Source organism: Geotrypetes seraphini, chromosome 4 (genome assembly GCF_902459505.1).
Source record: "Geotrypetes seraphini chromosome 4, aGeoSer1.1, whole genome shotgun sequence".
Classification (NCBI taxonomy): domain Eukaryota; kingdom Metazoa; phylum Chordata; class Amphibia; order Gymnophiona; family Dermophiidae; genus Geotrypetes; species Geotrypetes seraphini.
Genome location: NC_047087.1, coordinates 286,250,537 through 286,277,657, shown reverse-complemented (window position 1 = coordinate 286,277,657; position 27,121 = coordinate 286,250,537). Strand labels below are relative to the sequence as shown.

The window sequence follows — 27,121 nt, the reverse complement described above, 5'->3', positions numbered from 1 at the left end:
CGAGACCCTGCAGGGCCAAGTCCCGAGTGTCCCCCAGTAGTAAGGCGGGGCCATTCCAAGTCAGTACACACTGGAGCAAGGTATTCAAACAGTGATGCACAGAGACCCAGAAAGTTAAGGTAGGACAATAAAAAAAGGAGTGTGAAAAAAAGTTACCCTCTGGGATTTACATTTAACACACTTGCTGTCAGCCCAGAGTCCCATGGCAAGCCCTCGGGAATGGGTGAGGTATGCCCTATGCAAAATTTTGTACTGAGTCTCCTGTAGAGAAACCGCTTTTACATGAGCCTATAATGTTTGAAAAAACAACCATAGGTCATATGTGATAACCTCCCTCCCCAGCTCAGCAGCCCACTCCTTGGCCAAATAAGCTAAGCTCCCCTCCCCCTGATAGTCCCGACCTGCTATATACCATGTGGAAATCTTATTAGAGGGGGTGGGGGTAAAAAGAAAGCCCAAGTCCAGACGTCCATATTCCCAGTGTACCCCATGCATCCTAACCAGGGAAGTATAGTAATGGCAGATTTGAAAATATGTGTAGGTATGGGTGCGAGGCAGTTGCCAAGCATCCGTCATTTGCGTTAGCGAAGGAAACTGGCCCCCTCCCAGTTGCAGTACATCTCCCAGAGTAATATTCTGGTCCGCACGACCCTTCAGACCCGCAAGCCCCCTCAAACCCAGGGCAAAATCGGGGTTATGAAGAAGAGACAGGAGAGGAAAGATATTAGGTAATTTGCCCTGTTGCAGTTGCCAACTCCAGGCTTTACTCAATGGGGGTAAAAAGGAGTAAACAAGGGCAGAGCTGGAGTTGTGGAGAACAGTCGAAAAAGACCAAGGGAGCAACAGTCCTCTAGTAAGGCCAAGGGGGAGTAGTGGCGGGAAGACATCAAGTGTTCATGAATCCAGCGCAGGAGAGCTGCAACCCCGTAAAGACAGAGGTCAGGCAATCCCAGTCCACCCCGAGCTCTACTCTGTGACAATTTAAGAAAACTGATGCGGGCCGCTCTGCCATTCCATATAAAAGTGCATATAATAGACTGGAAGAGGCGCTCATCAATACGAGTGATCCAGACCGGGAGGGTTTGGAGCGGGTACAGCAACTTCAGGAAGATCACCATTTTAACCAGAGCCACTCTGCCCATCAAGGAAAGAGGAAGTGAATGCCATTTATGACAAAGGGTTTTAATTTTTCCAATAGTGGCTGTAATATTAGCTTCATATACTTTGCGAGGGTCACGATATAACATAAAGCCCAAATATTTTAGCTTCTCAGGCACAATCCTGATACCAAGTCATGCACACCAAGGCGCGGAAGCGGATGCACCCAACAAGAAAGCCTACATCTTATCAAAGTTAATTTTTAGGCCCGATAATTTCCCATAGAGATTGATGAGGGACATCAAGGATGGGATGGTCTGGTCAGCATGACGGACATACAGCAGCATGTCATCAGCGAACATGCTAATATGAAATTCTTGGCGGCCTACACACAAACCTTCCAAGCTAGAGTCCTGGTGGATGCGAGTCGCCAAAGGTTCAAGGGACAGCAGGAAAAGAAGTGGAGACAGGGGGCAGCCCTGTCTGGTTCCATGCTCCAGGGGAAAGGGGTCAGATACCCCCCTTCACAAGAGGGAGTGGGGGTTATGATATAAAGCAGATACCCATGCAACAAAGTCCCCTTGTATGCCGAAACGGTCCAGGACCAATGTTCCCTCTAAGCTGAGCGCATGAGCGATCGTTCACTATTTTCATTGGCGTCGCTCATAATTTTTCTCGTGTCGCTTACTAAAATACGCAGTGGGCGCCACTGGAATCAAGCACGGGCGGAGGTGAGAGGAAGCGGCGGCGGCAGCTCAGGCACCGCATCTTGATTGATCTGAGTATGGGGAAATGAGGTCAGTGGAATGCATAAGGTCAGTAGATTTCAAAAGTAGACAGTTCTAATTTGTGGGATTGTGATGATCTCTTCGGGCGACGCCGTGCCTGCGCGTACTCCTCGGAGCCTTGTTTTTTCCATCTGCCGCTCCACACCACCGCCTGAAATGTTTTTTGAAGCTTCGGTCTGCCCTGTTCGCCTTAGTGTATTTTAAGTTGAAAGATGCAGCGGTGGCTCCTCTCAAGATCCCCGACTGCATCGGACTTCTGACGCAGATGGGGATCGTGAGAGGAGCTGCTGCCACGTCTTTCAGCTTAAAAATACACTGAGGCAAGGAGCAGGGCAGACCAAAGAACAGCATGAACATACCAGTAAGGCTGGGGACTCGCGCATGCGCACTCCTGCGGCCACGGACTTACACCTCACAGAACACGCAGAATAGGAGTGCGCATGCGCAACTAACGTTTTATTATATAGGATTAAGTTACTTTAAATATCAAAGAATTCATTATTTTTAAATAATTCATGGCCACAATCTCACGGGCACTCGTCCTCCGCGCCTGCTCATAAATTTGTGGAGTATGTAACTTGTCGCTCATGCATATTTTTTTTTGCACACACCTCATCAATCCTTAGAGAGAACATTGTCCAGGACCCAGAAAAGGAGATTCCAAGACACCACGTCGAAAGCTTTCTAAACATCTAGGCTAGTGATTAAAGCCTTGTCAGCCGGTGCATGAAAAGATTGTAACACTGCCCAATACCTTTAACAGGTTCATTGAGGCATGTCTACCCAGCACAAAGCCCACCTGATCTTCATGAATGAGTTGTGGGAGGAAGGCATTAAGACATGTGGCCAATATGCTTGCTAAGATCTTGACATCTTGATTAAGAAGGGATATCAGTCTATAAGATCCAAGGGTGTCTAAAGGCTGTCCCAGTTTTGGAAGAATGATGGTGTGCCCTTTTATGGGAATCTCCTGGTGGGGTAGTGGTTTGCAAGCCTAAGAAATAAGCCTGCAGTGGAAAAAGGGCCTCAGGGTCCAATAGTTTGTAAAATTCAGGGCCCAGCTTGTCGGGGCCCGGTATTTTAGCCAGTTTGAGTTTTTTTGATAGCCCCCTGAATCTCTTTCCCCGTAATGGGACCATTAAGTAGCTGCTGCTGTGCCGTGTTCAATCGGGATAACTCCAGATTCCGGAAGAAAGCCTCCCGTGCCTCCGGATCATCAGGCTGAACAGAGTATAAGTCTATGTAAAACTGTACGAACTGGTGTGTGATAGCTTGGTGATTATGATGGATCCTACCCTGTTTATCCTTAATAGCGGTGATAATGTTTGGCTTTGGGCGGGTGCACCAAATTAGCTAACATACGACCCGTTTTGCCACCCCATCGATGTAAATGATATTTATAATTATAGATACTGCGGGTCGCCCTTTGATTTAAGAGATCATTAATTTACGTCTTTAGAAGGCCCATAGTGGCCTTGGTCTCATCATCTAGGTGGACTATGTAGTCCCTGCGCAGACGGATTAATTCCCGAGATGAGAGAAGCTGCCTATCACGACATTTTTTCAATGCTGCAGAATAGGCCAAAATATGCCCCCGCATAAAAAACTCTCCAAGCTCTCCTTAATGTCCTCCATGAAAGTGTGCATTTTAGCCAGCTTGTCCTCCATAACTAAGGTAAGTAAGTAAGCGAGTCAATTCCTGGATTGCCGCGGCTTCAAGTGTGAAGATGGGCGCCTTGTGGCAGTCCGCCATCTTAGATTCTTGCATCTTTGATTTCTCCTTAGCTCCCTGTAGCGGTTTAACAGACATATCGGGATCGCACCACTAAAAATGCACTGTGCAGGTGCGTCGGGTCATGAGCTACCGCTTAGCAGTGTAGAGACACATGATCGGAGTGGGAGGTTAGGTTGCGGAGGGGTAATGTATCAGCATGGCCCGGAGCTGCTGAGATGCACATTCGATCAAGCTCCCGGCATCACGTGTCCCCCCCCCCCATGTCCCCCCCCTGTGTCCCCACCCCCCGGTCCTGTTTTAAATAGACATTGAGTAGCATCTACATTTGTCTTGCTGTGCCTTTTAAAACTCAGTCCCATTTACATTCTGAAAATAAATGTTAATTGAGACCATGAAATTAGTTCAATACAAGTACTGTATAGCATTAATATAGTTTGTATTTGTGTATATTTTAACAACCACCCTGCAATCTGTCATATGTGTGTCATTTACAAATCTTCTGTATCCATAAATGGATGTATTACATCATCCCATGCTGAAGTCTCAAATATCCAGTATAAAAAGCAATTGAAAACAAATAAATCAGTTAACATCCCTAGTGATTCAGTGGTAGGCCAGACCATACCCCTTAATCCAAAATTAGTAACAATATATTATTAATTGTTCTAAACTAGCATAGTAATAACTTAAAAGTTCAGCAAATATATAGCAGCTAATTACTACTACTACTACTATTAATTATTTCTATAGCGGTACCAGACACACACAGCGCTGTACAGTCACAAAGAGTAAGAAAACAGTCCCTGCTCAAAAGAGCTTACAATCTAAACAGGCAAGACAGATAAACAGGATGTCATGGACATAGTTAAGGGGAATGGTTAATCAGCTGGCTGGCTTGGAAGGCAGAGAGGAGTACAGGACAATCAAGCCATTGTGACATCACTGATGAGATTGGCTCTTATTGGTGGAAAGAGGCATTATGACATCACAAGCTCAGCTCTGCTTCCCAAAGACAAATAGGATGTCATGGATACAGTTAAGGGGAACGGTTAATCAGCTGGCTGGGTTGGAGGGCAGAGGAGTAGGGTTAAAGATTGAAAGCTATATCAAAAAGGTGGGTTTTCAGTCTGCTTTTCAAAAGGGAAGGGGCTTGACGGACTAAACATATTCAGCAGCACACAACCTGAAAAAGTTTATTTATTTTAAAATTTATATACCGTTTAAACCTAAACGGTTTATATATCATTACATACATAATTCAGTAAGACAAATAAAATCAAACAAACATTAACATATAATCATTGGAAAATCAGGTAAAGTCTCCATCAAAAGAACAATCGCAAAGATCGGTCCCTAGAAAAATGCATTAACAAATAACTGCGTTTTTAATAGTTTTCTGAAATTACCCTTGTCATAACATTTTCGTAATTGACCGACAATGTACATTACTGTATTTGGTTTTGATCTTGTGGGTCACTTGTGACTGAATCCTTTGTGGATTGCTTTTAAAATTATTGGTTTTAAGCTATTTGGACGCTTATTAAATTACAAACTGGTACATTGAATCTTCTGTTCCACAATCTTTTTGTTGTTTTTAAGGCCTTTTTTTTAAATCAGATGAATTCATATTTGCAGATCTGCATCAGTTCATTAAACTCTTCTTGTCCCACAGAGTTGTATGGACTCCAGTAAAACTAAATAGAATTTTTCCCAGTTCTAATAATACTTGCTGGCATTGTGCATCAGATAAAGGCACCTTAGGTCATATGATTTTTTGGTGCCCTATAATACACTTATTTTGGTCATGTCTGGAGAAAAAATACAAGAACTAACTACCACCTCAGAACCTTTATCATACTGTGGTGTTTTATTTGGTATCTTTTAACATGATAGCTTATGGAAGACAATATTACCCTATTACTATATTAACAGCAATGGCAATATAAAACATTAGTGTACTCATTCATGGAAGTCTGCTTTAGATTTAAATGTACATTTCTGGTTGAAACTGTATGTTGTGTATATATAAATATGAGGTTAATATAGGTCAAAATCTCATATTAATCAAATCTGAGAACCCATGAAACAATATATGCAAGATGTATGATACTGATAGGAATAAGGGACGATTAGGTACTTACCTCGATAATCTTCTTTCTAGTAGAAAGGCATACGAGTCTTGTGCATCTTTACTTGTGAGTTTTGGTATAGAAGTTATCTAAATTTTTGACTCCTTCTCAGTTTATACCAAACCAAAAGAGAGTTAACCGCTGGAAAAACCAAAAGAGAGAAGGGATACGGGGAACTCCCCACTCAATTGAAGTATGCTCTGTTCTTCAGAGATAACACAGTTAAACAAACATAACTTGACAAACCAGGTGGCCTCGATAACACAGCCACTAACCATGGCACAACAGGCATCAACTCTGCTGTGATTAAACATACTTGAAAAATACATAGCAGGGTCACTTTACCTGCTTGATGTCTCCTCCTGAAGAGGCACTTACCTGAAGCTGTGGTTACATCCAGGGGATTCAAGATTCTGTGGCCTCTGGAGTGGCAGTCAATGAAACACAGGAAAAAAGAGAAAGATGTCCCAGAGGCAGAAAACAGGTGACTAGATAGCAAACTGACAGGGCGGACTGTCAAGATTCATATGACTTTCTACTAGAAAGAAGATTGAGATTATCTAATCTTTCCTTCTAGTTCAAAAAGCATGTGAGTCTTGACCACTGGGATGTACCAAATCAGTCCATGTAGCCTAGTTCAGGAGCCTGCTGTCAAGACAGGGGATCCAGAAATTGCATCCTCTCGAGCTGCCACATCCACTCTATAGAACTTTGTAAAAGCATGCAGCATGGACCACATACAGTAGTAGCTGTTCTACAGATCTCTTCAGGCCTTACTGCACTTGCCTCCATCTATGAAGTCGTCATACTCCTCGTGGAGTGAACCCAAGCCACACCCAATATATGCATTAGATATAGGCTCCCGGATCCTCCAAGATATGGAAGCCTTAGATGCCGGCTGCCCCTAATGGCTATAACTCATGAGATGATCCGAGAGACAAAAGGGATTTGTCATCTCTAGGTAAAGTAGCAAAATCCTGCGTACATTCAGCCAGGACAGAACCTTGTCCTGTTTCTCCAACTCTGAGGCCTGAAAATACACCTCTTGATTCACATGGAAGACGGAAATGACCTTCAACTGAAAGGAAGGCATCATCAAAAGAGAGCCTGAAACTCCGATACTCTGCTTGCTGAGTAGATAGCTACAAGACCATCTTTATCGTTAGATCTATAAATGATGCTTGCTCTTTGGCTCCTCAGTTAGAATACAAATTTTTGTGGATATCTTTTGTTTTATGAGTAAACTGAGGAAAATGTTTGTTGTTTTCCTGCAATTACATCACTTTATTTTCAAGAGATAAATTTGAAAAAGATTTGACATTGATATGTGAACATTTCTTAAGAAAGAACTGAATATTTCATGGGGTGTCTTAATTTTTTCACATGACAGTAGATTGGGAAGAAAAATACGATCCTCTGCCATATCAAATTAGACCCCCAGATATTCCAGGATCTCATTGGCTCCAAGTGATTCTTCCTGAAACTGGTCACCTAACCCAGATTCTATAAGGAGGTGGACTATTCAAGCCACTGCTAGGTCACAGGCATCAACCAAATGTCCAAATAAGGATATCCCTCCTTTTCGTAGATGCACCACTGCCACAACCATCACCTTGGTGAAACTGCACAGCACTGTAGCCAGCCCAAAGGGGGGAGCCTTGAACTGAAAATGCTAGCTGAGCACATGAAACCTCAGGAACTTTCTGTGCGCTGGTAAAAATCGGAATATGGAGATAGGCTTTCATCAGGTCTAGATAGGCAAGAAACTCTCTTGGCGCCACCGAGGCTATCACTGAGCGGACTGTGGGATCTTGAGGGCTAAATTTACAGACTTGAGAGCCAGAATGGGTCTCCAGCAGTGTTCCCGCTAAGGTGTGCTGGCCTGCGCTCGCGCACAAAATATTACATCGCAGCGCAAAGTTTCTCTTCACAGCGCACACACGCGTCGCAAAGGTAAGGGGAGGTAAGGTAAGGGGACGCATTGGGGGGATTGCACTTCCCCACAATTGCCATGCTTAGGTTCCTCTTCTTTCTTCCTTCCTTCCTCCCCCCCCCCCCCCCCGCGGGACCCTGCGGCACCATCATTTACTCCCTCTAATGTCGGCCCTGCAGCTCCAGACTTCCTCGCACCTTCTCCCCTCCCCCTTTGGATCGCTATTATTTTAAATGTTATAGCCGCGGAGCTGTATCCATCAGTGGAGATGTCTAACCTCGGCCTGCCCCGGAACTCTTACTGCAACAGTGACTTCCTGTTCCTGCCTAGACGGGCGGCTGCTGCAGTAAGAGTTCCGGGGCAGGCCGAGGTTAGACATCTCCACTGATGGATACAGCTCCGCGGCTATAACATTTAAAATAATAGCGATCCAAAGGGGGAGGGGAGAAGGTGCGAGGAAGTCTGGAGCTGCAGGGCCGACATTAGAGGGAGTAAGAGTTGATGGTGCCGCAGGGTCCCGCGGGGGGGGGGGGGAGGAAGGAAGGAAGAAGAGGAACCGAAGCATGGCAATTGTGGGGAAGTGCAGAGCTGCAGGGAAGAGTGTTGCGGTACCCAGCTGGAGGGAGAAGGAAGATGAGGGAGGGAATTAAAGGAGATGCCAGGGCTTGGAGCATAGGAGGAAGGTATGCCAGTCTAAGGGAAAAGGAAGGGGGAGATGTGAGAGCATGGAGGGGGAGCGAAAGATGGAAGAAAAGGAAAGGAGAGAGATGCCAGAGAATCAGGGAAGGGGAGATACCAGACTATGAGGAGAGGTGTGGGAGAGGGAAGGCGAGGAGAGAGATGCCAGACCAATGGGGTGAAAGGAGAGATGGAAGGGGGAGGCATACAGTTTCTGGAAGGGGCATAGAAGGAGAGAAGATGCCATATAGGGGAAGAGAGACGGCAGACAGTGAATGGAAGGAAGAGAGTTACAAGAAGATGAGGAAAGGAGAAACCACAGAAGACAAAGGTAGAAAAAAATTTCTATTTATTTATTGCTTTAGGAGACATGTGTCACTGTTTCTGTGAAGCATTGTATGCAGAGTCCAGCTTCTTGCTGGTTCAATTTAACCTTTGTCTATGTATTTTTATTTTATCCCCCCTTTTACAAAACTGTGAAGCGTTTTTAGCACCAGCCTTGGTGGTAGCAGCTCTGATGCTCAGAATTTTATGAGCATCAGAGCTGTTACCTCCGTAGCTAAAATCCACACTACAGTTTTGTAAAAGAGGGAGGGGTTAGTTTGTGATTACATATTCCTTACTAGGCGAAGGTGTTTTCTGTGTTCTGTGTGTTCGAAAGACATGGTTTTCTGTTAGGATTGACGGTGTAGGATTGATCTGTGCTGGTCTGGCTTGTTTAGTTTTACAATGGGTGTATTGATGTACTGCTCACTGCAATATGTAAGATGCTGCCTTTTCCTAGGTACTCATGTGTGACGTGTGGTTTGTTACTAAAAATCATGTTTTTCTTACAGATGGGGGGGGGGTGCCAAAAAATGACGGGCCCCGGATGTTACATATGCTAGGTACGCCACTGTATGTAAAGATACCAGAAAGCTGGCGTAGCAAAAACTTCTAAGTTTTGAGTATTTAACCCTCCCACAATCTCACGGGCACTCGTTTCAAGTTTATTGAGATTTTGATTTAAACGCAATATCAAATATTTTCAATGCGTATAACAAAAATAAATTTGGGGAAATAAATAAAACCATTTGAACCAGTGTTCCCGCTAAGCTGCGCTGGCGTGCGCTGGCGCACAAAATATTACATCGCAGCGCACACGTTTCTCGTCACAGCGCACGATCGGAAGAGGCGTATGGCAGATGGCAGGGCGGCGAGAGGAGAATCGGGCGAGTTGGCTCATAACTTGCTGGCGCCCGTTATTTTTGGCTCACGGTGAAAAAAGTTTGCTCACAACACCCGCCCGCTTAGAGGGAACACTGGTCTCCAGTCCAAGTCTTTCTTGGAGTATCTGCCCAACCCTGATTCTTCCTCTGGAATGTGCTGCACAGCCTCTATGGCCAGAAGGTGCTGTACTATTGCTCGTACTCTCTTTTCTTTATCCAAGCAGTCATTGGGAGAGTTAACAAAGAGACCCGGGAGAAGAAAGGCAAACTCCAAACTTGTAGCCCTCTTGAATAATGTTCAGCACCCATTGGTCTGGTGAGATAGCCACCCAGGCCTCAGTGCTCTGTAAGCCGACCCCTCTATCCTGGGTGGGTCACCTACTAGTTTGGCATCATTGTGTTTTCTTAGCTCCTCCTGACAGATGCTGAAATACTTCTTGGAGACATCTGGTTCCCCGTCCTTACTGTCTGGGGACCAAGAACACCCTCTGAGTGAATAAGCCTGCAGAGCTCTGACAGACACATCAACAAAATCTTTCAGTCCCCCAGAAAACTATCTTTTTGGTTACTAGATCCAAGCTTATGGAACGCCCTACCTCATTACCTTAGAAAAGAAGAATGCTTAGCAAAGTTCAAATCCAACCTTAAAACATTTCTGTTTAAAGATGCTTTCAGTACATAAATCTGACCATCACCATTTAAGACTTAGGGCCTCTTCTATTAAACTGCGCTAGCAGTCTCTGGCACGGGGAGCCATGCTGAATGGCCCGCGCTAACAGAGTTCCTATGAGCGTTGGGAGCAGCGCGGGTCTCAGCTAAAAACTGCTAGCGCAGTTTAACAGAAGAGGGGGTTAGTCTATTCCCCCCTCATACTGCGTCTCCCTCTTTCTTTCTTTTTTTTGTCTTTTGATAGGAAACTAATATCCCCTCCTCCCTCCTGTAGCAAGTCTATGTCTATGTCCGCCCCATTGGTAATTTTGTTTTAAACCTATTTTGTTTTGATTTTTAACTTTGTAATTATGTACACGGCTTAGACTGATTGATAGGCGGTATATCAAAATAAAATTAAACTTGAAGAGGCTCAAGAGGAACCACGACCAGATTCACCAGAGATTTAGGCCAATGATCCGCCATGCAGACCAAGAGATTGTCTAAACCCTTAATAAAAAGAAATCTGTCCCTTAAAGAGCAAGCAGCTCAAAGTGACTTTAGAAGTCAAATCTCTAGCCCACTGCCAGATCCAGAGCATTCTCCAGGTGGACAACGCTAAGGCCGAGGTCTTGCTCACTTCAGTTATCATAAAAAGAGAATCAACTCCATAATCCACCCCTTCCAGAACAAATTGGGGGTAAGCATCCTCCTTCCCAGAGGGAGCCAGACGCAACACTGTGTGGCATATACATGCCATGAAGGAAGCAAACGCTGCCACTTTCAGCCCTAAGGTCGAAACCTCAAACAGCCATTTGAGGAAAAAGTCCACCCTGCGGACCTGCATATCTTTAAGGACCACCCCTCCCTCACTAGAAAGGGAGGTGAACCTGGTGACCTGCGCCAAGAATCTACCTTAGGTTATATCAAAAAGGCCTGAAAATCCAAAGTTAACTGGTACTACCTTAACATAATCCGAGATACTCACAAGGGACTTTCCAGGGCATCCCACTGCTCTGTAAGCATAGCAATGATGTCCGGATGGGAGGGAAAACAATCTGACTGGGGTTTAGAACTGCTCATAACAGATCTTAGTTTGAGCAGAGGTAGAAGCAGGAACATCTAAATACAAAACCCTCAGTGACTCGAAGATAATCTACATTAACACTGCTAGTTTGAAAAGCCGGCATACTGCTAGATCACCCCCTTGGTCTAAGGGCATCAGGACTCCTGATCCTGAGAGACACTGCATGAGCCTGTATCCTCAAAACCAGAGAATTCTTAGTCAGGAACTAAAGGCATCTCATCTGACTTCCAATCTACTCCGTCTCCCTCTAACCTCCTTAGGCTGAACTCCCAGTGGGGAAGGAGCTTGCTGTGATGGTAAAAACCTGCCTTTTGGGGACAGGTGGTGCACCTAAAGTGCTATGCAGAATCTGGTAACTCATGTAAGCAACAAAGATGAGTATGATAAATTTGGGTGTAAACCTCATCTAAGAGTGATTAGACTGCTATGGCATAGAGCCCTCCCACTCCACGGACCTGCCCTGAGCTTCACGTACTTACTCTTCGAAGAAGATGCAGATGTGCTGTCTGAGGCAGCTGTGGAGGGAGATTTGCCAGAAAACCGCCCCCACATACACCCTCCTGTGAATTGGAGGTCTTAAGATGGCCAGAGGAGGCTGCACTCTTGGCCCCTCTCCCGCAGCACATGGTACATTGACATTCCTCAGATGCCCATCTGACATGATACTGTGGTCAAATGTCCAGAGGAGTCCATACCTCTTGTTTTTAGTGCAAAACAAGAAGTTTCTGAGCTGAGGCAAACGGAGGCTTTTAAAATCAACCTTATGTCTGGGGGGGGGGGGGTGTTATGGGCTTGGTTTTGCCATGGGGCACTAAGAATCAACTTGCCTTTATGGCTTCTCTTTCTTCTTCTTGAGATTGGGTTGCTAATGGTTTGGGGATTGCTGAGGGAGGGCTGGGTAGAAAACTTGATAACTGCCAGTTTGATTTTCTTCTGCTTTTGGTTTTATGCTCTGTATTGCGATGTTCCTCTGTTCTGGTTGTTTCCCATGTTTTGTCATCAATAAAAATTGTTTCAACCTAAAATCAACCTTATGAATCCAAGATAACCACATGCAGCCATCAAAAAAACGACTCCAAATAGCCACACCAAAGTGCCAAAAATTTGGGGAAGATGTTTTCAGAGGTGGGCAACCCAATATCTAGCCCCAGAAATCCCCAAAAATCTAATTTATAGCCCCTCCCCCGCCGGATGAACCCCATAGAAGACAATGGAGTTTACTCAAAGTGCAGCTGGTGCTGTGCCTCTCTCAGCTCAGATGCAGGCTGGAAATGGTGGAGACTCACTGCCTCAAACAGCAAGAAAATGTGTCAAAAAAAAATTAAAAAGGCACTGCTTGTTCCATCTGGCTGCAACTCAGACTGAGTTAGAGCCTGAAACCCAGGAACCCCACAGTCCCTGTCAATGGCGTAGCTGGGGAGACTGGCATCCAGGGTGGTGGCACCCAGCATCACTACGACGTGCACCTCCTGCTCTTCCCTGTTGCTTGTGCACCCTTCCCCTGTGTACCTCTTGAAATATTTGCATGTGTAAGCATCATCTTCCACCTGTTGCTTGCGCTGGCCTCAGCTCCTTTCTGACATCACATCTTGGTCCCGCAACCAGGAAGTGACATCAGAAGGGAGCAGAGATGGGTGCAAGCAGCAGGTGAAAAATGTTACTCACACCGGTGAACATTTCAAGAGGTACACGGGAGGGCAGAGAGAAGGAGAGATTCCCGCGCCCCCGTGAAGACAGTGCTCAGGGTGGTCCACCCCACACCCTCTTACTACACCACTGGTCCTTGTCCTCTTAGGGGATGCAGCTGGCACCAGATAAAACCTTCCAGACCGACACTGGCACCAAACAGCCTGCATTCAAACCCCAAACTTCCAATGTACATGAGGGACGAGCAATGCTTAAATGGGAATGGTCCCAAGCCACAGCAGAGTTAAGTAGGTTGGCCAAGCAGGTGCCCTGCAACAGGGTCTTCCTCCCAGCGACAGACCCCAACCCGGATGTGTCTGTGTCTCCACAGAGGCAAAGCTGACCCAAGTGGGTACGTCTAAAGCATCAAAAGCCTCAAAGGTGATCAGAAAACATAATAAATCCTAAGTGCAGAGCAAAGACACCTTCAATTTGCGTGTAGAATTTAAAACTGAAGAGATCAGAGCTGGTACAGGGTTGCCAGATACTTTTCTAAAATCCCATCCATTTACCTTGAAAAAGTAGCCCAATGTATATCTTCATATTCCCAAGAGTAAATAAGTCTACAGTGACTGGCTGCAGTTAAGTAAGAGGAGTTGAAATGTTCTCAGTCCAACCAAGAAGGGAATGACATGGGGCCATGAAACTTACAAGTTATTCCACATATTCACTCCTAAATTCAACACACTTGGCACATCATGTTGGAAGTTTCTGTAACCCTTCCAAAAGATACTCTGATGTCTGGTCACTGCTCTGCACCACATCACCAAACCCTTCCAAAAGATACTCTGATGTCTGGTCACTGCTCTGCACCACATCACCAAACCCTTCCAAAAGATACTCTGATGTCTGGTCACTGCTCTGCACCACATCACCAAATCACTCGAAAATTGTCACTTTTCCAAAAACTCTTTTTAAGGTTTGGAAACAGAAATTAGTCAGAAGGCGCAAGATCTGGCGAGTAGGGTGGACGGTCTAAGCACTGAAACCCAACTGCATCAAAACATCCATCATTTTGCCAGCCTTGTGAACAGGTGAATTGTCTTGCAAAAAAAGATAACTCCTTTCCACAGCTTCCCTCTCCTTTTCTCTCTCAATGCCTCCTTTAATTGGCACAGCACGTTATAGCAGTATTCTGCATTAACTGTTTGTCCCCTTGGAAGATGAAGTCATTACAATATCTTCCTTGATCCCAAAACACTGTGGCCATGATCTCTCCTGCTGACTTTTGGGTCTTGAATTTCCTTGGCCTTGGAGAACCTGAGTGCTGCCATTGCATGGACTATTGTTTTGTCTCAGGATCATAGTAGTGTAACCATTTTTCATCAGCAGTAACTAGTTGTTCCCAAATGCTGACACCAGCTTGCTGAAAATGCTGCAAAATCAACTTGGAAGTGTCCACTCAATTTTATTTCTTGTCAGCATTCAAACATTTGGGCACCCACTTGGTTGACAACTTCCGCATACCCAGCTGCTCATGGATTATACACCCAACACGTTCATAGACATCTGTAGTGTCTCAGCAATTGTTTTAGATGATATTTGCTGATCTGCCAAAATCAGGTCATGGACAGTCAATAATTTCAGGAGTTGACACCATTTGAGGCCTGTCAGACCTTGCTGCATCTTCAGTCTCAAAAGTATGATGAGCATTTGTCACTCAATGTTTACATCATACATGCATGGATTTCCTTTGGAGTTTTCTTCTGCCAGAATAGGAACTTCATGATGCCTTGAAGTTCCACACTTTTCATTGACATGGTTCAATCAATGATCTGAAATAAAATCAAAATATAATAATAATAACAGTTTATATACCGCAGGACTGTGAATTTCTATGCGGTTTACAAAGATTAAAAGATGGTACAAATAGAATGAACTTAACAGGGTGGAAGCTAGTGATTAACAGCTCAAGGGATCAGTTATTGAGGAGAAAAAGTTGTACGGGTCAGCTGCCTAGATATTTCAGGTGTTTCCTGAATTCCCCATAAGTAGTAGGCCTAAGCAACTCTTTAAGATCTTTACCCCATAATGCTGCCTGATATGGAAAATGTGTTGATGGTGTCTTGAGTTTACATTCTCTAACTAGAGGAGAAACGAAGTTCAAATGTGAGCTTCTCTTATGTCTGTTGGCTGAGAAGGAGAAAAGGTCAGTTATGTATTTAGGGGCTAGACCATATAGTACTTTAAAGCAGAAACAGGCGAACTTAAACTTTGCGCATGCCTCCATCGGTAGCCAATGCAGCTGTCGGTAGTAAGGTGTCACATGATTAAACTTCTTCAGCCCATAAATCAGTTTGACTGCTGCATTTTGCACTAATTGTAATCGTCGCATATTCTTTTGGGAAATTGCTAAATAGGCGATGTTACAGTAATCAAGATGACCCAGTACTAGGGATTGTACCAGGATTCTAAATGCTGGCATATCAAAATATGCTCTAATGGATCAGAGTTTCCAGAGAGTGAAAAGACCCTTTCTGATTAAGGAGTCTACCTGGTCCCTTCATGGTTAAGCACTGGTCTAGTATTACACCCAATACCTTCATAGTAGACTGAATAGGATAGCTAAGTTTATTGATGCATAGCGGTGTTTTAGTGTCAAGCGGGTGTGGCAAAGCTACAAAAAATTTTGTTTTTTCTGAATTAAGTTTCAGTTTGAATTCAGTCATCCATTGCTCCATCAAATTTAGTGCTTCTGATGCCTTGGGAGTAATTTCCGAGAGAGAGTTAGTAAATGGAATGATGATCGTAAAGTCATCTGCGTAACTGAATAATTTTATCTCCAGCTGGGTCAATTGCGCACCTAGTGAGGGCATGTAGACATTGAAAAGCAAGGGGATAGTGGTGATCCTTGCGGTACATCAGTAGATTGCTCCAGGTATCGGAGAGATCGTAACTGAAACGTACTTGATAGGTACGGGACATAAGGAAGCCTCGAAACCAGTCCAACACCTCTTCCCTAATACCAATTTCATTACGATTTTGCAAATTGGCACGTTGCAAACTAAAACACTCTTTTCAGCTATAGTGATAAAATAACACTCAGAATTTAGGAAGTTGGGTGGGCTGAGAACTTTCCAGCACCCCCTCGTACCCAAGAAGTTCCTGCAATCATTTTGGGTTCAGTTTCTGATAGAGCTCTCAATGTGCACAGGAAGTACCACAAATTTCTCATCCGCTTCCACCCTGCAGGTTGTGGCAAGTAAAGAACCCCTTCTAAAATAGCTGTTTCCTCCCTACATAGGATTTACTGACATTGTAGACTTAAAAATCAGAAACCATCCCAAAAAAACACAACTGCTCAAAATTTCCTTCAACCAGCTTTTGAAAGCAGCCCAACTGGGTGAGAAAACCGCTGACCTGGCAACAATGGAGCTGGACCACAGGAGGAGTAAAAAATGTAGATGATGACTTCAACACTAGACAATGACACTGAGACAAATTTTTCCCCATCTCCGCAAATTTTGTCCTTGTCCATTCCTGTAAGCTCTGGCTTAACTGCACAAGCTTCCACTTATGATTTTAAAGTGTTTGAGGCTTGGGCAGATGAGGACAGAGCTTAGGCATTGGTGGAATGAGGCATTATGACATCACAATCTGAGCTCTAGAATGTTGCTACTTAAGTGTTTGAGGCTTGGGCAGATGAGGACAGAGCTTAGGCATTGGTGGAATGAGGCATTATGACATCACAATCTGAGCTCTAGAATGTTGCTACTTCTGATTTTAAAGTGTCTGAGGCTTGTGCAGATGAGGACGGAGCTTAGGCATTGGTGGAATGAGGCATTATGACATCACAATCTGAGCTCTAGAATGTTGCTACTTAAGTGTTTGAGGCTTGGGCAGATGAGAACAGAGCTTAGGCATTGGTGGAATGAGGCATTATGACATCACAATCTGAGCTCTAGAATGTTGCTACTTCTGATTTTAAAGTATCTGAGGCTTGTGCAGATGAGGACGGAGCTTAGGCATTGGTGGAATGAGGCATTATGACATCACAATCTGAGCTCTAGAATGTTGCTACTTAAGTGTTTGAGGCTTGGGCAGATGAGGACAGAGCTTAGGCATTGGTGGAATGAGGCATTATGACATCACAATCTGAGCTCTAGAATGTTGCTACTTCTGATTTTAAAGTGTCTGAGGCTTGTGCAGATGAGGACGGAGCTTAGGCATTGGTGGAATGAGGCATTATGACATCACAATCTGAGCTCTAGAATGTTGCTACTTAAGTGTTTGAGGCTTGGGCAGATGAGGACAGAGCTTAGGCATTGGTGGAATGAGGCATTATGACATCACAATCTGAGCTCTAGAATGTTGCTACTTCTGATTTTAAAGTGTCTGAGGCTTGTGCAGATGAGGACGGAGCTTAGGCATTGGTGGAATGAGGCATTATGACATCACAATCTGAGCTCTAGAATGTTGCTACTTAAGTGTTTGAGGCTTGGGCAGATGAGGACAGAGCTTAGGCATTGGTGGAATGAGGCATTATGACATCACAATCTGAGTTTTAGAATGTTGCTACTTCTGATTTTAAAGTGTTTGAGGCTTGTGCAGATGAGGATGGAGCTTAGGCATTGGTGGAATGAGGCATTATGACATCACAATCTGAGCTCTAGAATGTTGCTACTTCTGATTTTAAAGTGTTTGAGGCTTGTGCAGATGAGGACAGAGCTTTCAGGAATGGGGAAGGAACAGGAAAAGCACTCACGGGGGAAGGGGTAAAAAAAAATTTGTCCCTGTGTCATTTTCTATTCTATACCAAAACTTGTGAAAAGATACACAATCCACTGGTCAAGATTCATAATATGTCTTTTGCACTAGAGCCTGATGTTAATTATGATGTTATCATTGTAATCAAGTACATCAAAATAGAAATCAATGTCATTAATAATAACAACAACTTTATTCTTGTATACTGGGTTCACATAAAATAAAACTGGACAATCAATGCAAGAATACAGTTTAGTGAGGAAATACAATTGGATAGGAAATATAAAATGATACTGCATTAAAAAAAATTGAATCAAGGTAAAAATTTAAATACAGCTTGGGAGATAATTTCACCTAACGCAGTTTGCAATTTGCCAGCCTGAAATGCAAGTGTCCTTTCCAAGAATGTCTTATATCGACAAGCTTTTTTTATTGTTTTATATTTGCATTATAACTGCTCTTTGTTTATATGATGGAAAAATGCACTAAAAATCATTTGCACTAAAAAATCAGTCCCAGCCTACACATTTGAAACCCAAAAACAATCAAACCAGCAGAAAGACACTGCCAGAAGGAACAGGCATTGGCATTAAGTGGAACTAGAGAGACCCCCCCCCCCCCCCGGTAGAATATTGGTTGCTCATCAATGGGCAACAGCAGTTTAGGGTTTCCTGACACAGCAGCAACATTACGACAAGCACATAGTTAAATTTATTTAAAACACCAAGTGAAAAAAAGATATTTTTAAAAATACCTCAGCTGTTCCTTCACCAAATGTAAATTCAACAGTGCCAGCAATAAAAGCATGTTTACAGTGCATTAAGTTAAAAATTTTGCAAACCAGACAATAGTATTGTTTTTTTTTGGGGGGGGGGTTTCTTAACTGTACAAGAAAATAAAAATGGGGCCCATGATGCATGACAGAATGCAAGCTGGAAAGACCTCTCACCTCTCCTGGGGCTGCTGCTAGCGCTTTAAATTTTTTGGCCTGGCTCAGAGACCAGGTCACATGACTTTCTGCTTGAGGAAGCTGCTAGCTTCCAGCAGGAGGAGGAGGAAGGTGGGGGAAGGGGCCTCCAGAGCTCAATAAGAACTGATCACATAGCAAAAGCTCACTGGTGTTTTGCTAGGGGGGGGGGGGGGGGGGGGGGAAGAAGTACCTGATCATTCCACAACATAAGCAAAATGAGTTTGTTGGGATTCCTAGTGGGCAGCATGGTGCAGAGCACAAAATTTTTTTAAAAAAGGATATATTGCTGCAGAGTTAGGGGCCGCACGGATAGAGGAAGGTTCAAGGGAGGCAGCAGACGCCTGTCATTCCAGGAAGTCATTCCGTTTCTTGCTGAGCTCATCGGGGCTCTCAGCTCCGAGGCTGGTGCAGGCATATGTCGCCCATCCCTCCACCTGCAGCACAGATATAGCCACCCATAACTCAGGCTGACAGGCAGTTAGACAGTGTGCAAAGGGTAGAAAAGGCCCAGAGCAGCGCAATAACAGACAAGCTGTATGTTCACAATGCAGTGCTTTCACGATGTGTTCAGCACTTTTGGTACATTTTCCTTCTCTTTCTAGTGCCTCGGTTCTTCCTGCTCTGCCCCCCTTCCCCCAACCAAGTGACGAAAAATCTTACCCAGAAATAATTCTGTACAGCGACCCCCCTTAAGAATTATAGAAAGATACACAAGACCAAAATTGCATGCATTTACTGATTTAAAACAAAACAAAGCCAGAGAGTAGCTCCAACCAGTTGCAAGTGGATTGCTGATCGTGGAAGGTAGCATTCCAGATGCACCCTTTCTTTAAAAGCAAACAAACAACAGACTCGCAGGGCTTGTGCAATAACATATTCCCCCGAGTTTCCTCTGCACCAGTGCTCTGGGAGTCGGGCATCTGGGCACTAGTACACAATTTAAAAATAGACCGTCGTGACACACATGTACTGAAACACTGAAAGGGTTTTGAAATTAACCCTCTGCAGAAACACCAACAATGCTTTGAGTACACAGGCTGGGAACTCTGGTCATACAAAAGAGAATAGACAGGGAGATCAGCTAGGTGACTACCTGCCAGTTGAAAGTTACCAGTGGTCACTGAGCTGTTCAAAACCATTAGATTCCTCTCGTAACTATGAACACTTTGGGAGCGACCAGGAGAGACAAGGGGGGGAGGGAAGAAGGAAAACAACATATTGCCTTATCTACTATGCAGTAGTATGCACTTCGCAGCAATCTTGGAAACTGTGCATTATGGACTGGGATACACATTCACTATAATTCTCAACCTGAGCCACAATAAAATCAAGAAGTTTAATATGGTCTAATCAGACCCAGTAACTAGTATCAGACCGAGATCAGGTAAGACTGCCTACCAGTGGAGTAGTAAGGGGGGGCAGACTGCCCCAGGCGTCATCTTGGTGGGGGCGCCGGCACCTCTCTGCTTCCCCACACACCATCTTTAAAATCTTCGCCAGCATGAGCAACAACTCTAGCCCGTTGCTCGCGCCAGCCTGGCTCCCTCTGAAATCACTTCCGGGTTGCGGGGCCAGAAAGTGATGTCAGAGGGAAAGCCAGCGCAGTTGCTCGTGCTGGCGAAGATTTGAAGAGGTACTGGGGAGGGAAGGGAGGGCGCGAATGTGGCGTGGGGGTGCGCAGGGGGCGCCGTCTCGGGCGCCTCCCACCCTCGCTATGCCACTGCCACCTACTGACTACCCAATGTCGGATCTAAATGGCACTTACAAGACTGGGGTTGGGATTAGGGGCCCAGTGGGAAAAATAGTGACTAGGACTTCTATTTTTAGGTGTTTGTGAATTGTAAGTTTAGGTGTTTATTTCCCTACATTTAATTAAAGGTCTTTTGAGGGTACAAAAAATATATGTTTAGCTATGGTTTCATGTGACAGAGGGTACCATTGTAAACCATCTTGCGCTGTCTGTCAGAAAAGGTAGTCAAAAGTTTTAATATTATCATTAACAATAATAATATTGCTGGGTACCTTTTCCGCAGAATCAAATATGTTTGTTTTTGTCACTTAGGAGTCTTCTGTACAGAAAAAAAAGGTACGAAACATTTTTGAAGAATTTTAAAAAAGCCAGGGGAAGGGCGACGGCACTAGAGGAAGTTGCGCCTTTCCTGCGTTTATCCAATAAATACTTAACCCCCTCCTTTACAAAGCCGCGTTAGCATTTTTAGTGTCAGCCGCCATGGTAACAGCCTCGAGACTCATAGAATTCCTGAGCGTCCGAGCTGTTGACACCACAGCCGGTGCTAAAAATGCTAGCGCAGCTTTGTAAAGGAGGGGGTACATTTTAATTTATTTACACTGGGGTTTACTAAACCACGGAAGAGCTTCTTACCGCAGGGTGGTGAGGTATATGCTCCGACACTTATAGGAATTGAATAAGCGTTGGAGCATTTAACTTGTCGGCCGGCGGTAAGAAGCTCTTCTGTGATTTAGTAAAAGGAGCCCTTATTTATTTGCATTGGGGTATTTTATTGGCGTTTATTGATTAAAACCTGAAATCAGAAGCCCCTACTCGTTACTAAAGCGATGAAAAATTCACACCTGTTTCTTAGTTTAGATGGGTCTGACATGAGCCAGGCGAGACTCCTTCATTTGGCAGAACTTGGATTATAAGAGCTCCACATTTCATCCTGGGTGGATGAACGTGAGATTTAAGAGGGGAAATTAGATCCCTTTCTAATAAGGCCATCATTTTAGTTGGGGCAATATGTGCATCAAGTTATTTGAAATATCAGTGGTTTGGGAGATACTCATATTTGCCAGCACTGTGATCCATAAGAGGTTCTTAACAATCCCCAAAATTGAGTTTAAAGATATTAAAGGGTTGATTGCAATCAAGGATTCAATGTTCATTTTCATCCAGAGTGCGCAGTCCAGTGGCAGAGAGGAAAATCTGTTCACAACTCTGCTGCACGACTCATATTCCGCCAACGTTGCTATGCCCACATTACCCCTCTCAAGTCACTTCATTGGCTCCCTATCCACTTCCACCTTCAGTTCAGACTCCTCATGCTGACCTACAAGTGTATTCGCTCTGTAGCTTCTCAGTATCCCTCAACTCTCCCCACACTTCCCCCCTGGGCACGCCGCTCATCGAAAAAGTCTTTCTTATCTGTATCCTTCTCCTCTAAGGCCAGCTCCAGACTCCATCCCTTCTATTTTGCTGCACAGTATGCCTGGGACAAACTGCCTGACTCAGTATGTTAGGCTCAATCTTTGGCAGTATTCAAATCTAGACTCAAAGCCCAATTCTTTGAAGCTGCTTTCAATTCTAAACTCCAACCCACCTTATAAGCACCAATATCTGTCTTATCACTCCCTCTGTAATTCCCCTACCTGAGCACAGTGTACTGATGCACCTTCTTGTCCAGTTTGTCTTGATTAGATTGTAAGCTCTTCCGAGCAGGGACAGTCTCTTCTATATTTTGATGTACAATGCAGTGCAAGTCTAATAGCACTATAGAAATTATTAGCAGTAGTACCGATAAGATGGTAAAACCTAGTTAGTCTTTACCTCTACACCAGGTCATTTGTAGCTCAGCCACCATCGGAAATTCACTTTACCCAGTCCAGGGGTCCCCAAAGTCCCTCTTTGAGGGCCGAATCCAGTCGGGTTTTCAGGATTTCCCCAATGAATATGCATAAAATCTATGTGCATGCACTGCTTTCAATGCATAGTCATTGGGGAAATCCTGAAAACCCGACTGGATTCAGCCCTCAAGGAGGGACTTTGGGGCCCCTTGACCCAGTCCTATAAAAAATCCTATACTTCCTGAGTTTGTCATTTCATAGGGCCCAAAATATGGTGAACACAACTTTCCATGAACTGCTTATTCTTTCTTCATAAAGAATGTGGTGGAATATTGTAGCACTATCCACTAGGGCAGGGGTAGGCAATTCCAGTCCTCGAGAGCCGGAGCCAGGTCAGGTTTTCAGGATATCCACAATGAATATGTATGAGATGGATCTGCATACACTGCCTCCTTGAGATGCAAATCTATTTCATGCATATTTATTGTGGATATCCTGAAAACCTGACCTGGCTCCGGCTCTCGAGGACCAGAATTATCTACCCCTGCACTAGGGCAGTGTCTCACAAACTTTGTCGAACCGCGGCACACTAAGCGTAGTGTCCTTGGCTTGAGGCATCCGGAAGTGCACGGATGTCGACATGCGTGGATGTCATCATGTTGACATCCGCGGACGCGATGATGTCGACACGCGTACATGTCATCATGTTGACATCCGTGCATGTGCGAAGGCCTTCCAGATGGGTGGAGAGAAGGGGAGGTTCTGGCGCCGGCTGACTGCCTACAGGATGTGGCGAGCAGCATATCCTGTAGGCAATCAGCCAACGCCTCTCCTCCTCCGCAGCGTCTCGTGGCACACAGTTTGCAATACACTGCACTAGGGCGAGACTTTACAGCCCTGTGGGGGTTTAACTGGGTTGAAATGCTGTTTTATAAACAGTTGTACTACATACTAACTCCAAGGGGAAAAAAAAATGCTCGAGTGCCTGAATAAATTCATGCAAACTGTTCTGAGCTCCCTTGGAAGAACGTATAGAACAGTGTTTCTCAACTCGGTCCTAGAGTACCCCCTTGCCAGTCAGGTTTTCAGGATAACCACAATAAATATGCCTGAACTTGATTTGCATCCACTGCCTCCATTATATGCAGATTTCTTTCATGGATATTCATTATGGATATCCTGAAACCTGACAGGCAAGGGGGTACTTCAGGACCAAGTTGAGAAACAATGGTATAGAAAATTGAATAAATAAACAAATATTCTGCAACAAATATTCTGTTCAACAGCTTGTTGGTCAGGTGTGATATAACTGCAGCCTGGATTGTGGTCTAACTTCCATTTCCATCCCTGCCTAAGCAACAGAGCAGTGCACAGTATTTTACCAGGCATGACAAGATACATTTTAGCATTATGCCTTCTTGTTTTTCCTAGGGGAGGAGGAGAACAGGAGTGGCGGGGGAGGAGGGGGAAATAGCAGGGCTTGGTCCAGTTTTGTCATTTCTATTGTGGCACTTTAAATAGTCACTTGTGTTACACAGTCAGTCAAACCAGATCTGTTCAAAGAGCCTCTCTTATCTCAGTAACTCAAGTAGCTGTTAGCTCCCTCACCAGCTCCCATGTATGTTCTTCATCCTTGGAGTTACAAGGCTGATGTTAGACATGCTGAGGCTCAGTGTAAAAATATGGAAGCAGGTTGTGCCTTCTTCAGTTCTAGGCAAACCTTGGGGACCCCCGTGGCAAGAGAGCCTATGACAACTGCCCTGTTTATAACTACCCCTCCTCCCAAGCACCAGCCCTTAGTGTACATCTATGACTATCAAAGTCAGTTAATTCAGTCAATCCTTCCACATGTACCCCAAGCTTGTCAAATGAAGCCAGCCTGTACCCCAGTTCCATGTCTCCATCAGGCCAACCACATGACTTATCTATAGCTTTCTAAAATACAGCCCAATCCTCTCTTCCACCCCCTTAGAGGCATGAGCTAATGGGTTGGATATCTGCTCCCTGAAAGTTGCAACAAAGCCTCCTGTTGCCTCCTTACACCTGATAGCAGATGGCAGATAGGCCAGGCAAAGGAATGGGAAAACAGGCAGAACTACCTCGCAGGTGATTTTCCCTCCTTTGACTCGACCCAAGCCTTCCTCCTCATCACAGGAGACACTGCTCTCCAGAAAGGAAAAATTCCAGATTCCATAAGAACAGTCATACTGGGTCAGACTGATGGTCTATCCTTTTTCCAATTGTGGCCAATCCAAGCCACAAGTAACTGGCACCTTCTTGGGTGCTCTAGCCCAGAGGTTCTCTTATGTTCCAGGACTACAAGTCTAAAACGTAATTATAAGAACATAAGCCTTGCTATACTGGGACTGACCAAAAGTCTATCAAGTCCAATATCCTGTTTCCAACAGTGCCCACTCCAGGTCATAAGTACCTGGCAATATACCTGCTTTTACCATATTCTCTGGCAAAGCATTGCAGAGTTTAATCGCACGTTACGTGAAGAAATATTTTCTCCAATTTATTCTAAATTTACTACGTAGTCGCTTCACTGCATGCTTCCTCATTCTTGTAGATGTGAATCGCTTGCTTACTCTTTCCAAAAATACAATTTCCACTTCACTCAGTATTTTATAGACCTCTATTATATATCTCCCCACATTCACATGGGCTTTGCAGAAGACTCTTTTTAGGAGTCAGCAGCTATTTGGCACAACAGTCCCTGCTTTCACAACAAACAGGTCAGTTTAACCTCATTTTGGAGTTGGCTTTGCTTCAAGAAAACATCTACAATCTCCAAAACAAAGAGCCGTGGGGGGGAGGGGGTTAGAATTTTCATTCCTGCTGGAAGACTTGGGACTTTCAATGGTTTTAACTGTCCAAAGTGAAAAATTAGCAGAAATAAAGTTGGCTTTACCTATAAGCTAGCCTTAACCTGTATACCACATCATGTATCATTTGCTGGTCCCTCAGTCACTAAAAAGAAAAGCTGACAGTAAATGATCCCCAGAGGCTCTCTTATTAGAGCAAGGTTTGAGGGCTGCTATTTTCCCTGACACTGTTGAGGATAAACTATGTTCTGTTCCTTACTGTTTGTTACACGAAGTGAAAGCATGGCTGTGACCACTACAGGTCACATTTGGAAACATTACAAAAATAATGAACCAAAACAAAAAATGCATGTCATATATACATAATTAATACTTTCCCAAAAACACTACAGTCCACATTCTGCAAATCTAATTAAAAATAACAAAATGGAACAGAAAAACAGACTATGATAGGAGATAAGTCACAAGGTCCATGTTGTCTATGTACCCTTCCTCCTGCAGTACTGCAGAGGTCAATCTATCTCTGGCTTTAAAGACACATCAACAACAAGCTTTTTGCTTCAAACACTATTCTTTCACTTTTTATTTTGAAGTATTTTCATGTGGCAGGACAATAAACGCAGATGCAAGTTAAAAGGATTGGTCTTAGAATTGTGCAACTCATCTAAACCATATGTTCAAAACTGCATGTACAGTAAGTAGTCTATCGATGCCATTACAAAACCCTAGGAGAATCGAGCCGGGTCATTTCCCAGGGGTGGCTGAAGGCTAACATTCCTAAGCCTACTCGCCCTCCCACACAACATGCATTCCCCTATTGCGATCGCAAGCCTTCCGGAATCATCATAGACACAAATAAACACGACACGACTCTCCCAAATTCAAAGCAGTATCAGGGAAAATCAAGAGCAGCCAATCATAGTCTCCTCTGACCCGAGGTCAAAAGTCCAGAGGCCACTTCTGATTGGTTAGCTTTTAGGAATTCTGGGAATTTTAGGTTCTCCCGTTGAGAGATTTTTTTTTTTTTTTAAGGTAGTTGTATCATCTGATTTATTTATTTTAAAAGAAAAAAATAAATACCCCCCCCAAAAAAAAAAAAAATTGACATCCTGTTCTAGAGTGGAGGCAGAGGCCCACTTCCACGCACCAAACCCCGGGCATCGGTGCCTAACTGACTGCCAGTTAGTGAAGGAAGAGAGAGAGAGAAAAAAAAAAAAAAAAGCGGCACTTACCAGGGCACGCGCAACCCACTGACATCTTCACATGCCTGGCCTGGAGCTGAAGGGATTCGGGGTGCCCACCTCGCAGGGTCCTGGCATGAACTGCCCCGCTGAAACCTCTCAGCCGAAACCCCAGCCCCCCCTGCTCTGCCGGAATCGGGCCTCAGAGCCGGCGGGAAGAAGGAATCTTAAGCCTCTCCGCACCGTGGATGTCGACGATGTGTGGCGTCTCCGTCTCTCTCTCCCTCTCTGCCAGTACTGCTGTGGTTTATTAATATGCTAATTGCAATGCTAGGGGGAGGAGAGAAAGCTTGTCAAAGTGACCTGAGTGAGCGAGAGAGAAAGCGAGAGGGTTCAGGGAATAACAAGCATGTGACGCAGATTAAAAAAAAAAAAAAAAGAAGAAAGAAAGAAAAAAAAAAGGTGGGGGGGGAAACAACTGGAGAAATCTTTGACATGCTGATTGTCCTTTTGATAACCAAGACGTGTTTGTCTGAGAGAGAGAGAGACAGAGTGTCCTGGACTGAAGCGAGGCATATTGCGCCAGAGCGTGTTCTTCACAGCTCCATACTGTGCTCTAAACAGAGGCTGACGGGGGAGAGACAGACAGACAGACAAAGTACGGCGCTGACTGCAGTCCCCACACTATCCTTTTCATTTCCTGCTCTTGATTTTGGGGGCAGTCTTCAACGCCCTGTCATAGCGAGCGCGCAAGGCAAATCTCCCGGGCTAATGCGAGGGCTTCAAAAGCCCGCAAGTCCACTTTAGCCCCGTCGTGAGAGAGCCTGGGACATCACACATGATGCTCGCAGGGGCGCTGATAC

The 27,121-nt window shown here is 44.5% G+C and overlaps 1 protein-coding gene across 1 annotated transcript in view; it reads right to left on the bottom strand.

Moving 5' to 3' along the window:
- LDB1 (LIM domain binding 1) overlaps positions 1-26,615 on the bottom strand; it is a 297,290-nt gene extending 270,675 nt beyond the window's left edge. Inside the window, exon 1 of the mRNA XM_033940979.1 lies at positions 26,310-26,615. Coding sequence (XP_033796870.1) covers positions 26,310-26,334 — 25 coding nt within the window. The 5' untranslated portion in view covers positions 26,335-26,615. The remainder of the gene's footprint in view (positions 1-26,309) is intronic.
- Between the last annotated feature and the right edge of the window lie 506 nt (positions 26,616-27,121).